The 14,171-nt window shown below is 41.1% G+C and overlaps 1 protein-coding gene across 1 annotated transcript; it reads left to right on the top strand.

Moving 5' to 3' along the window:
• Positions 1-12,426: 12,426 nt before the first annotated feature.
• LOC307027170 (filamin A-interacting protein 1-like) lies at positions 12,427-13,727 on the top strand (the record flags this gene model as incomplete). The annotated part of the gene is made up of 3 exons (XM_079695364.1): positions 12,427-12,624; positions 12,764-12,934; positions 13,549-13,727. Coding segments are annotated over 3 exons (548 nt in total), but the record flags the coding sequence as incomplete, so codon positions are not given.
• Positions 13,728-14,171: the final 444 nt, after the last annotated feature.

The following is a 14,171-nucleotide window of genomic DNA, read 5'->3' as shown; positions in this document are numbered from 1 at the left end:
GTTCCCATTTTTTGGGGATGTTCCCTTTGATTGTAAAATGTCAATGAAGATGTCAGACTTAGTATATTTGCTAATAATTACAAACAACAACACATGGAATTTTTGTGTGTGTGTGTTCCAAGTGAATCTGCGGCCCCCTGGTGGCCAGTACATCAATTATGTGGCCCCCACCACCATCAAAGTTGCCCATCCCTGCTGTAAGTAGTAGCCTAGCTTAGCTTAGCTGTTGTCAAGATGCCATGATGAAGCTGCTTTATCCGCTGTTTAAACAGAAATGTTACACATGATAAAAACGTGCACTTACTTTGCTTGGAAAATAGTTGTAAGCAAGAAACCGAATTGTTTTCTTATATTAGTTTTTCAATTTTATCCGAATAGTGAAAATAATAGGAGCAATGTGGGAACATCTGGGGCTATTATTGGCATACAGTTTGTTCATTTTTCGTTCTTCATTTATTTTAATACTGTTTAGTGTATCGGTAACAAGTGTTACACTGTTAGGCCTACTGTTACGGCTATGTTATTAAAGTATTGTTGTTATGACAGAAATATGTGTTTTATATTTTCAGGTTGTAAAACGTTATAGACGGAATTTGGAACCAGATTTGGTCCCCGGGCGCTGCACTGTGGCTGCGTTAAATGCAGAGGACACATTTAGTTTTAATGTATGCGAGTACTGAGACAATAAATAAATATAAATCGTAATAGTATGCTCGTTCTGCTCTTCTGCTTAACAGCGTGTTGTCAGGTGTCTCGGATTCGGAGCGTGTTATGAGACCTTTAAAAAAAAAAAAAAAATTATAAAAAAAAAAAAAAAGATCTCTCCACACCGAATATTCCCTGCTGATTACTACCGAATATCCGGAGCCCGAAAAATGGTATTCGGGACAGCCCTATTGCATGGTTGAGTATTTTTAAACACGAGTATCTGTACTTCTACTTGAGTAAAGGAGGTGTTTACTTTTGCCATCTCTGGCCATCAACAAGTACAAGTTACCTTGGGCAAGAGACTGAACCCCACATTCCTTGCGATGGCATGGCCAACGGTGTGTGAATGTTTATCACTCTGGATGTGCAGATTGCACCTGGTATGGTAGTCTCTGTATGAATGTGTGTGAATGCTGACTTGTGTTGTAAAGGCACTTTTAGTGGTCAGAAAGAGATAAGAGAGATGTTTAAATGCAGTCCATTTACTATTTAGCGACTGTCGTTTGTTGTCCCTTTAAGTCAGTTCATGTGAAAATAGGGTCAAAACATACAGATGAGATTTTAGAGAAATCTCCTTATGTGCGGCTGTAATGGGTTGAAATCTGAAGAATGTTGTATTTAAGTCTACTTATCAGTAGCACTAGAAAAAAGGTTGTTGCATCATTAACCTCTAATGGACAACACCTGCTGAGCTCTCGCTGGCTGGGGTGTGGCAGAGTGCAACCACGTCTCCTGCCACAGAGAGCAATGCGTAAACTGTTTTACACTTTAAGTTATAGGATATTACATTTTTCTTTAAAGTCTTAACACATATTCAAGAGCAAACTTGGTGTAAGCCATCTTCTCAATTGTTTGGAGTACAAAGACAATATCTTTTGGAACAAATGAACACACACTTTTTGAATATCTCAACCACACACACCCAGTTCTATTGAGATATTTCCTTATACATAACTCATAGTATCGGACATCAGTGACACAATGTTAAAAGGATACACCTGAGGTAATTACCATTACTGAACATGAAAAAGTTAAGACAATACATGAAGATTTCCAACATAATCATCTGCATATTTGTCACCATGTAGACTACCCATTTTGGAGTATGTTCTAAAACTTGTTACAAGGCTAGCAGACAGAAACCATGAGGAAAACTACAAAATCAGGATATAAGGAGGTTATCCATTTGGCCGACTGTGTGTGAGCAGCATTGTTTCTTAACCCGTTACTGAAGCAACACAACAAAAGGATACCCTTTTTAAGCCTATGACAGCTCAGGCTGCAGCCACACGAGAACGGTAACGGTCGTATCCGCTACAGTTCTCTATCATATAGACCAGGGATGGGCAACTTGGATGGTGGTGGGGGCCACATAATGTATGTACTGGCCACCAGGGGGCCGCAGATTCACTTGGAACACACACACACACAAATTGCATGTATTGTATGTAATTGTAGTTGTCTAACTTGAAACTAACTAAGACACTCTGCTGTTCCTGAGCACCGCTCCCCCTCCCTCCCGCTGAAATTATGAATGAAAAGTGTATAGCAATCATAGATAACACGTCAGGGTCCGTGACAGTTTGTTTTCATCTGATTTCAAATAAACAAAGTCTTGTTTTTTAGAATATTAAACTTGTTTCGCCAAATTCAGATGATAAACACAACTTTTAAGCTTTTAACGGCATAATTACAAGCGGTAACTTAACGTCACAGCAGGCATAACAACAGCCGGTGATTCTTGTGAGTGTTTTCCCCGGGAAACAAACACAATACACAAACGCGTCACAGATTATTTTTCCCTCGGGGAGAGAGAAAAAGAGCCAAACAGAAGGGCAACCATGGCAACCATGCACAGGAAGTCTTCTTCGCTGCTTTTGGTGTAGAAGTACAGCGCCACTTACAGGCCGGGCATATGTACTACAGCGTCTCCAGCACTTTCGAGCGGTCTCGTGTGAACGGACACGTTTCTGGTGCCTATTGCGCATGGACGAAATACTTTTTTGATATCGAATTCGGTTTGTTTGCGTTACCGTTCTCGTCTGGCTCCAGTCTCAGTATAACAGTGATTACATGTCTCTGATCAGCGGCCATATTGGGTTACTGCTCCAGCACAAGAGCAGTCCCAGAAGACATTGATACCTGACACCTTATTTCCTGTCTTGTCTTCTAATTTTCCAATCTCACGATTGATCCATCCAATCTTTATGAATCACATCCCTCTCCTTTTGATGTCAACAACTCTTCCTTCAGACCGTTACAGCCAAGGACCATACAAAGAGAAAGGACAATGTGATGGATTGATGAGGACAATTAGTCCACTGCGCTCTAATTCTCACTCACAGGTCCTTTTCTTTCTATCATTCAATAACGCCTCTTCTCCACTTCATCCTTCACTCCCATAGCTTCAGCCTTATTTGTTGCAGTCATCTGTCCAGCCATACACCGAAAGACCACTCCCACTATTGATGGGCCAAAGCAATCACTTCCCCACTCTCTTACTCTCATAGTACTCATCCTTTTCTCTCTCTAAAGCTGAATAAAAGGGAGGATACACAGGTGCCACTGACCAGAGGATAGAGGGAGGAAAGAAAACTAATCACGGTGGTGAGGAGGACTTCAAGATATTGGGGGATGAAAGGATTATAATCAAAACAAAGACCAGGTCTATATAAGATGAATGCGCTGTCCAGGCTCACCTGGCCCTTCAGAAGGTAAGTGTATTTTCCCTGCTGGGGCTGGTATTTAAGAAGAGGATCTAAGTGAGAGGAAGTATGACATTGTTACCAATTAGCAACTATTTTACAGAAAGTAGTAGCTGAACAAGTAGTGTGAATTATATGGAAAACACAACATGGACTAGTATAATAGAATTAAATCAGAACATGTGTCAAAAGGACATTCTGAATTAAGTACATCACTAAATCACCACATGTTGATTTTAATAGGTTTTTCAATGAAAGTTAGAATAATGATGCCAAAATGGGGTTTCCTTCCAATCCTATCAAAATTGCAATCAGTCAGTTAATGGCATTAGATTTTTTGGGCAAATGGTTCAGTCCTAGTGAGAAGCAAAGTAGGTCGATAAAATGTGTAGCTTATGAGAAAAAAATAGTTTAATTAGTTAATCTTTCTAGTATTATTTGCACTATCTATAGGCGCAGCTGATGTGCTCGAGTTGAAAAAATGTAATAGCCTGACATGACTGTTTTGTGATCAATGAACTGTGAAATACTCATCAATACTATAAGCCTGGGGGGGTCAGAAGTTAACCGATACCCTCAGATGAAAGGTAGCTGCTGACAGGGCGACTATAGTGAAGCTAAGCCTAAAACACATTTCTAAGCCTACCAATAGCACAAGGACGACTCTAGCGCACTTGTGAAGGAGCCATTAGACCTCACTTTATAGCTGATGTGTTGCTGATTAATCATGTAGGCTATTTAGATTTTTAGTTAGTAAAGTGTTGTTTTGTTAAAGGAAAGTTTCCTGTACTATATGCAAGATAAGAGATCAAAAGTTAAACGTCATCTACAGCAAGGTCATTCAGAGGTTAGGGTTAATAGCCTTTTCATTTAATTTTTTTATAGAAGGACCATGCATACCAAAACATTAATCTCAGCAAAGAGAAGATATGCAATATGCCAGATTATAGCTAATAGCTCATTTCCATCTGTGGTCCTCAGACAATTACATGTGGTTTTCTCCATCTTCATAAATGCTGTCAAAGCACAACATTTAATAGGAGAGTTTTACATTGATGGAGGCTTCGGGGCCCAATTTAATGTAATTTCATCAATTCATCACATCCAATCGCTCTGTAATTAGCATCTGACTTATTAATGCATGGACGAAAGGCCCATCACTGATTAAAACACCATAACGTGGCTCTATACTTCACTGCGAGTGTAAAAAAAAGATAGGTAAGTAAGGTATTGAGCTGCCATTGCCCACCAGAAATATGACAGTGGTAAAAACACTGTTGGACCAAGTTCTCTCACTTTTACACTCAACGATTCACATTTTTTCCTTTAATTTGTCACCACTCTTTATATTGCATGATATCATTGGATTTTGCAGATGTAGTAGTAAAGTGAGAGGGCAGGAAAATCTCTCCGTTCTGCATCATTTGCATTAAATGTAATACCAAATGCCTAATACCTTTAGCAACATAAAAATGGTAAATGGATAGTTGTGACAAATTTGCCAGATGTTAAATAAAAGCAAACCAGATTTAATAAAATGGTAATGAGGAAACCGAGTTAAGTCTAAAGTGCTCCAAGGGGGAACAAATGGGACTGGAGCACAATGATTGGTGTTGTGTCTTTGTCCATTTGGACTCTGATAAAGAAACAGTAGAGTCGGTCTCTTTTGAAAGGCTGGAAATCATTCGATTAGTTTTCTCCTTTAATCTTGGATGTTAGCTTTTCTTGAACTAATAAGCACCTTAATCAGCTTAGAAAGATGTGCACAGAACCTTGTTTAACATGTCTTAATGGGCGACTAAAGAGACCAGATTTATGACAAGGACTCCAACTCCAATGCCCCTTAACCATTACGCACGATATACTCCGTACCACAATGGCTCCAGATGGAGGAAAAGAGAATGTGTTCAGAAGCACAGAGGGTGATGCGCTTACAGATCAGATAACCATAGATCAATGAAAGTCAATGGCTCAAATGCAGGAAAATGGTGCCACTCGGCTTCTTCTTAATGGAAGATCAATAGGGGTGACATGTTTTAATGGATGGTCAATGGCGCTGACTGGATGGAAAGAGGATCAATCGACTGGTTACAGGAAACGGTGGATCTTTTCAGTTCCAGACAAATAGCACTCAGATAGGGTTAGTCTTTTTTAAGGGGGATGTGCTCACTCGTCTAAACTGGCACTGTGCCTAATAGGGCTGGGCAATAATTCAACATGATCTTTTTTTTGATGAATGCGATCAGTGTATAGCTGGCAAGACGTATTTCTACATTTTATAAATAATTTGTAGTGGATATTTTTGCAGTAAAGTTCTTAATGATAGAACAAAAGATCACAGGGATACACTAAAATAGGCTTTACCATGTTGTTATTTCCTTATGTAGTAATTGAACATAATAATACTTTGCAATTATATAGCGCTTTTCCTGGTGCTCAAAGCACTTTACAAGCATGTGAAGAAGAAACAAAACAACAACAACAGTAAAAAGTGCTAAGCTAGCTGGAACATAATATATTGTGAAATATATCCTAATTGAGATATGAAATTGGGATAAAAGATTGAGACCATATTGCTTAACTCTATACGTTATATCAAAGATATCAATGTAGCCTTTACAGAGGCATAAGACAAACCATATATCCTCCAACCACGTCCCCTTACGGTACGTCTACACTACAGGCATCAAAAAATGCTTTCAACGCTTCGCCCATTCACTTGAATGGGGTGACGTAGAAGATTTTTAATCTTCGCCGAACTGCATTGTGGGGAGCATGGCATGGCTTTGCAAGCATCACGAGCATCTATCGGCATCAAAAGTTGAACAATGTTCAACTTTTAAGTTGAACAATGTTCAACTTTTGAGGCTCGATGCTTGGCATCAGCCAATGAAATCCCGTTTATGCAAATCCCGCCAGTGCAAGTGCAGCCAATCAAACCGCGTGCAAGCTGGGAGAGCCAGACCGCAGTTCATTTCCTCATATTCCAAACGAGATATTACGGTAGCAAATCACCCGGTTCTTACGACCGGAACTATTTACCGGGATACAAACCGGAGGAACCAGGCATGGAGGGAGGTGGCAGAGACAGTGGGTGAAACTGATCGTTTTTTCGCCTGTTTGGAGAGTTTATATCCAGTTTACTTAGTTTTAACATTGCTATTGCTTTGTATGTTGGGGGCGGGAGATTCATATGATTGGTTGCTCGCAAAAAATCGCCAAGCTTCAGACACGCCCAGCTCCAAGATTTTTTCATGCCTGTAGTGTAGACGGGCCGTTACAGGCCTGGAGACCCCCACCCCTAAAGAGACTGATATTTCTGATGTGTGCTTCTATAAAAAAAACAATATCATGATATGAAATTAAATCAGCACTGGGGTAAACAATCAATAACACTTCCCAAGACATGAGGTATTGACTGATCTTAGAAGTGGTGCGGGTGGGGGAGGGGGTGTAGCAGTTATTGGTTTTGGAGGCCTGCGGCTTCCTCTCTAAAGCCACAATCTGAGCATGTGTTATTGTTAAATCAATGGGGACTTAAGGCGGCATGCACAACATTAACAAGCAGGCTGCAGTGGCATGGCAGAGAGGCAGAGTAAAAACCCTTGGTTACAAACTCATTGTCCAGCCCATTTAGCCCATTGTCTTAACACTCTGACTTTGTATTCAATCACTTGTTGCTTTGTTGTGACACTAATCCAGGGACTTGTTAATGGAAAAGTCTTTTACAATGCCGAAATGATGTTGAAATAAAGATAAGATTAAGTCCTTGAAGGGTGTCTTAATAGATTTCCAAGCTTTCCAAATGATGTGTAGGAGGAGTTGTTATTTGGCTGTCCTTGCTCTTTCTAGGTTTTCTTAGGACATTTAACAAAAGCTTTCACGGTGCAGGGATGGAGTTTCACCAGCAGGGGGAGTGTTGGATGCATAATAAGGCCAGCAATGATTACCTATAAGATATGCCGGATAAACATAACAGGACATCCTGTCAAATGAACACGCATACTGAAAACTTATTTGCTCAAGAATCAAATGCTTTTCTTGGCACTAAACAGCGCACGATTCATAAGTATTTGTATAGCATCTTAACTCATTTGAGAAAGGCAACTCTAAATGGCAGTGAGGCAACCTATGTACAACCAACGTTAAAAAGACATTTTACTATACTATTTCAATCCCCCCATTAATTGTTAAACATGAATATAAAGTATACCGTCAAGTAAGACTCCCACCGGATCTATCTTATATGTTTTGACACGTGTTACAGTTAAACCAAAGGTCTGGTACAGTTCCCTGACATATATTGTTAGGGGACACACGGACATGCATGAGTTTGAGTCCTGGCTGGCTGAGTGTGAAAGGAGCTGCGGATGATGTCGCTCAGGGAGGTGCTAATCAGAGACATGAGGGTTACGTAAAGAACCCAAAGCTCTTAAGCTTCAACAACAGCCAAATGAGGAAACCATTTTCTTACCTTGCCAAAATTCCAACTTATGTCATCTTTACCGTTGTTGGCCGAAGCTCATTTAAGCTTTTGACACAACTCGCACGGCTTTCATCTCTCAGACAACAAACTGATACAATACGTGTGGAATCTAACATCTTGATACCACAGTGAGGGTAGGGGTTCAATGTGTCTGTGTGAAAAGTGCACGTCTGTCCTAAGCAAAGACACCAGTGCACACATTTTCAACAGTAAATAGTAGAATTTATCATCAGCTTCTGTCAAGGAAGTCTTGCTCAACATACATAACTCCTAGAGGACAAACCTTACACCATTACGAAACAATGTAGACCATCATTCATTACATCGATGACCAACTAAGGGTTGTTGTTGCTTTCCACGGCTATAATTACCATTTGATTTATAGAGCTCAGTCACTACATTGTATAAAGACCACCTATGAACATTCAACAAAGCAGTCAAAACAAATGACCAAATGCATCGGAAGAGCAACAACAAGAACAACTAAATGTATTGAGATGCTAAGCCTAATTTCAAATATCTGGTTACTATAAGTGAGTGCCAAGTTAAGGCCAGTTATATAAAATCCCAGCACAGTACTGCATTACCTCATACTCATAAAACAGTTTGGCTCACCCTCACTATTGGGTTGTAGTTCAACAACCAACCCCATGAAAACCGAAGATAACAAAGACAAACAAACTTGAAGACACGGCTGTTACCTGGTGGCACTGAAGTGAGCTTTTCTTTTACAGATCTAGTAAGTCGGAACATATTTGATTCCAAGGGCTTATATCATAGCAATCTATATCATAAAAAAGTGTTTGTACTCTGTTATCAACCCCAAACATTCAGCAGTTGTGAAAAGCCTTGAGCACTCTAAAACGCAGAGACAGCAGGCACTCCGCTACATCTGGCACTTAAAACGTATCAATGGCAATGAAAGAGAAATGGGAGCCATACTCAAATATTTAACACCTTCTCTCAGGCGCATCAAATAAAAACACATCCAAATAAAGGAAAAGGCAGAAAATAAAGATGTTTATAAATCAAATCGGCTCTTTGCAAGACATGCTTAGTTACACAGAAGCCAAAAGCATTCTGTGGTCTTATGTATTTTTGTTGATAATCGAGATTGAGTGACATTGTATATGGTATGTGATATTAAATGTCATATCAGACTTGACCTTTGATCCCGTCTAGAAGAACGAAAGAGTCATGGTAAAACCTAATTTATTTTATCATAAGAATTAGGGACGAACGCAACAAACCACATTAAACTCCCCGACTATAAAAAAATAGTTAGTAGTGACAATAACATTTGGAGTGAATGTTGTTAATATAGTGATGTAATGCCTCTCGTCTTTATGCTAAACCCATCAGTGTTTCGAGCATTTAGCAATATGTGCAGCCCAACCCCACACATAATCAGAAAGTTCAACAGCGACATGTTTAGGTGACAAAATAACTGTATAGGCTGTTTAACGTCTCCTGCACTCTCTAGCTGGCTCGCTAAGTGTATAATTTATCCGTTACAGCGCTCTTACCAGCCGTGCCTGCAGTACTGCTCGCGTGCCAAAGCATACATCAGACATACAGAGTGTTGCAGAGTTATGTGCCAGCTTGACCCTGGAAACTGGGAGCCAAAGACAACTCCAGGGCATAGCCTGAGCCAGCCTCTCATGACAGGTGGATATGAGCTGTTCAGGGGAAATGAATGGCTACAGCAGAGGTTTTCAGATTTGAATTACCTGGGGGTCATGTGCAAGCAGGATTTTTGCTCTGACAGGGGGATACATATGTATGGGAAATATATATTGTGCTCCTCTCTCCCTTCCCTCTCCTTTGTATTATACTGTTCTGAATGTTTAGTAGAATAAAACCACTGTAGGATTGATTGCTAGACATTCTTTCAAATCCATATTCCTCAAATTACATTTTATTTGGCTGACGCTTTCTCTCCAAAGCAACTTACTTCAATACCACTAAAATGCCTACAGGAGCAATTTAAGCAACTTGCCCAATGACATTGCTACATGTTGACTGCAGGGAATGCCCATAACTCCTCATTTCTGTTTCAAATATCTATAGTCATCATGATTGTCAAACATTAGTGTGGGTTTTGCCATGGTATAGTCAGTTTGGTCAATGTGAAACAGACATTTTTGTGTCCCGGGTATTTGGAAAGTAGTTTGAGGCCCCCGGGCTGGAAACAAAATGTTAAAAACATGCCAAATTAGCGCTTTTGTAATAGCTGCATAAAGCTGATGGACCCTAATTTGGGTTAACAGCTGTGAAAGAGCTGCTTTGAAATGTCACAAAAGTAGTGGGACATTTCAAAGGTCCCAGCCCATGGCCCTGTTTCATTTTGAGAGACTCGAATGGAAGAGTTAATAGATGTTTCCGAGAGCAGCCGGTGTCTTTTTGAGTTAGACGGGGGCAGGCAGGACGGGGGCAGGCAGCAGCAGGGATGCAGGCATGCTGCCCTGGGAGGTGTTCAGATAAATAAACAGAGATGGCTGGCCACATGTGCGGCTGCCAACCTGCCTGCCAGTGGACGTCCCTCGCTGGGACAACGCTGTCAACCATTATTAAGACAGACTCTGGATCTGAGCCAAAACTTAAAGTTTGGAGGTACTTTCACATGCCTGGCATTGTGTGTGTGTGTGTGTGTGTGTGTGTGTGTGTGTGTGTGTGTGTGTGTGTGTGTGTGTGTGTGTGTATGTGTGTGTGTGTGTGTGCGCTTGTCTAGACGCTAAAGGAGAACATAGTCTGACTAATGCCATCTGTGTGTGTGCACGTGTGTGTGAGCATTGTGAGGTGTTCAGACACCATCAGGCCAAGAGCAAGGACACAGAGGCACATGTCTTAGCTTGACTGCTCACATTAACAGAACCATCAGACAAAAGAAAAAGATATACACTCACATCCAAAGAAAACATGCCCCAGGCCACCACAGAGAATACACGCCACAGATCATTAGCTCACATAACCTCCATACATGTCGTCATGTCTTGATCTGTACCAACCCGGCACTTAACCTATTAGGGCTGACTGAAGCTGGTTATCTTTTATCTAAACCGTCAACCGTTTTCTTTCTTAGAATCCAAGCCTCTTGAAAAAGAATGCCAAATTAATTAAATATATACTCATTTTGAGCGAAGGCAGTACATTATATCATTAGGGATTGATGCCGCATGTTGTTTAAAAGTGACCTATATACTCCTCAGGCTGTTAAGAGCCTCAGTATCACCCCTTCCTCTGTCTGGAAAGAAGTCGAATAAAGGAACGCAGGGACAGCTAAGACAGCTTCATCCCTCTTCCTGATTGATACCGAGAGGGTATCAAGAGGAAGGGAGGGAGGCTGAGATCGTCACTCTTTCTTTCCACATAGAGGCCGAGTGAAAATACTTCTCTGCAGACACCATCTATTAAGTCAGCCAACACTCTCACAAGGATTGGAGGGACGGTGTTGGTTACAGTTTGAACAAGCTGAAGGAGTTGGACGTGTTTTTACTTTCACAATGTTTGTTCCTTTTATACCAGTGTTGATCTTGTTAAGAAAGGCTCAAGGCTGCTCTTAGACCATGTTGACAACAAGAAGATGCCGTCTGTCTGTGTTTATGTGTGCTTGTGTAAGAGAATGGATGGCTGAGTCAAATAAAGAGAGGGGAGACAAAGAAATGCTGTTACTAAACAGGAAAGCAATGCCACTATTTCTATAAACACCTATAAAAGGTCTGAGGTGGTCTCAATAAAAGTGTTAAAACAACTGCAGTGAAATGTCATACCTCTTAAGACATTTCTTATACTTGACCTAATTGCTTTTCACAATTATCTAGCAATTTGTTGAGTTTTCCAACAATGGCCTTTAGTAACTTAACTAAAGAAACTTGATCAACGACTAGGGAATAAAAGGCGTTCCCAGCCACTGTGAGAGCTTGAACTTAAGAGGCAGAGCTGAAAAGCAGAGGGATGACATCATCTTGCGCTAATATGAACCTGCTTGGTTCCTTTCTTTCTTTCTCTAAATATGGGATGAGAACACCAACTCAGAGGAAGCTGGCCAGCTAATGCAGTTTCGCTGATATGATTTGCTTCAATAACACACATCCCTTGCTCTCATGTGGTCAGTAATCATGGACCTACTTTCTGGCAACCTTCAGCGCTTTTGTCTGCCAAGCTAAAAGTGATTGCTGTGAATGTACTAAGAGTACGAATATGAGATGACATAAGCCTCACATAAAGTAATGCCAGGCGCAGGCCTCTCCGTTTCAGTAACACTAACTGTGATGACAAGAAGCCTTCTGACTTTGGATTAGCCCACAAAGAGTTATATAATCTGCATCAGCCGGTCACTTATTAAAGACATACAATAACCACTTGTCCTGTAATGACACAGCGTATGACCTTGTTTTACCTCTTTTGATCGGAAGCACACATTACTCTTTGTGTTCTTGTTAAGCTGCCTGCTTTGATCTACGCTCTTTCTCCATTTTCTCCTAGGTAGACTCAAAAGTCATGCACCCACTTGGTAAAAGCGGCAAAATGGTTTCTTGGAATCAAAATGATTTAAAGAAACACAACTCAGAGTCTCCATTCCAACCAATGCAGACCCCTAAAATCACTGTGCAGAGGGCCAATACGCGAGACAAGAGAGAGAGGTTGGAGGCCAGACACAAAAAAGAAGACCTGTCCCGTGATGACTTATTGTTTCTGTTGAGTATTCTGGAGGGAGAACTACAGGTATATGATTTGTTAATATCCCAACATGCACATTCATTCTGTAGCTGCATCTAGCTCATGAAAAGTCACATAAAGTGTGCAGACTGCAGTTTCCCAACATACTGAAATTAGCCAGTAACTGCAATGTGTGTCTCTCTAGGCCAGAGATGAGGTAATCGCTGTGTGGAAATCAGAGAAGACAGATTCAGCTCTACGGGGGGCCCAATATGGTTCCAGCAGACCGGAGAAGGTGCTTCGTGTCCTGCAGAGAGACTCCCTGTGGACCCAGCAGGACCACCTGCAGGATGTGTACAAAAAAACAAGGGCTGAGGTACCTACAGCAGCAAACTAGACACCATATGTAGCGGGTGAGCAAATTAAATGAGGGGAATGCATTACTGTCAGACAAAAGAGCATCTATTACGGATGCATCATTGCACACATTTGTTATTCTGCTCTACAGGTGTTAATTGCGTTGGATCTAGTCTTCTGCAATGTTTATAAATCTGTGACAAAAAAAGTAATTTTTCAAGTGAGTGAAGTTTTCTGATTTAGAACAACAACTTTTTACAGGAAGCTCTGCAGATGTTGTACATTGTTGAAATTCAATTGTAGTAGTGTGTACAATTAAATCCTTCATCTTAAATCTCAAAAACCTAACTTTTCAGATGACACATCTATGGCTGAATGGGAAAATGCATCCAATTGTAACTTTGGTTAAATGATTCTTTAAAAAGGTGGTTTTACTCTATTTTTAACGTTACATTTTGTTCTATTGGTAAATGTTCCCTCTGTGGGACTAACAAAGGTATTCTGATTCAGGTTTTACGGTAATGGCAACACATTTAAATACAATTGAGGCACTCGCCCATTACACTGCGCAACTTTTCGCTGTGTAAGATACTATGACCTTCTCCTCCGTGTTGCTTTCCCCATTTTTCTCAGCTCAACAACTTGGTGAAGGCCCAGCAGCGTTCCTCCCAACGGATGCAGGAGCAGCTCCTGGACGTGTCCCGCTCTCACAGAGACGCCTTACACAGGCTTGAGGAGCAAGAGTGGAGCCACAGGGGTTTCACCCATAAGAGCACCTGCCTGACCACTCTACTGGAGGAGGACAGAGAGAGGTTGGTACACCAAAACTACTATGTAGAGATTAAGATGAATGAATAAGCAGAGATAATGTTGATATTTCCCAGTTAGTAGACTGCCTTGCAGGTAGACTTATGGAAACATGCTATCCAGAATCCCTCACGATGTAAAAGACATGAGGATTTACAGCGAGGGTAGGAGAGGCTAATGAACTAAAGTATTTCAGCACACTGGAACAAGCCACATCTGAGCCCTCGATGTGCACTTGTACAGGCTTACATTATGTGAGTCTATGTTGGTCTGTAAAGCTCTTCATGGCTGAGCGAGGGAGCAAAGGCACTGTTGGCTGCTACCATCCCCAATGTATGTGACCTCAAGACAGTACTTTGAGTTACTCCACTCAGACACAGTCCATTGCATCCTGGCCTTGGTCGGACCTTGCGGCCAGTCTGGCTCTGTTCACTCTCTCTTGTAAACAG

The sequence above is a fragment of the Notothenia rossii genome (genome assembly GCF_949606895.1).
Source record: "Notothenia rossii genome assembly, contig: scaffold_567, whole genome shotgun sequence".
Taxonomy (NCBI): Eukaryota; Metazoa; Chordata; class Actinopteri; order Perciformes; family Nototheniidae; genus Notothenia; species Notothenia rossii.
This window is presented reverse-complemented; position numbering and strand designations above follow the sequence as displayed.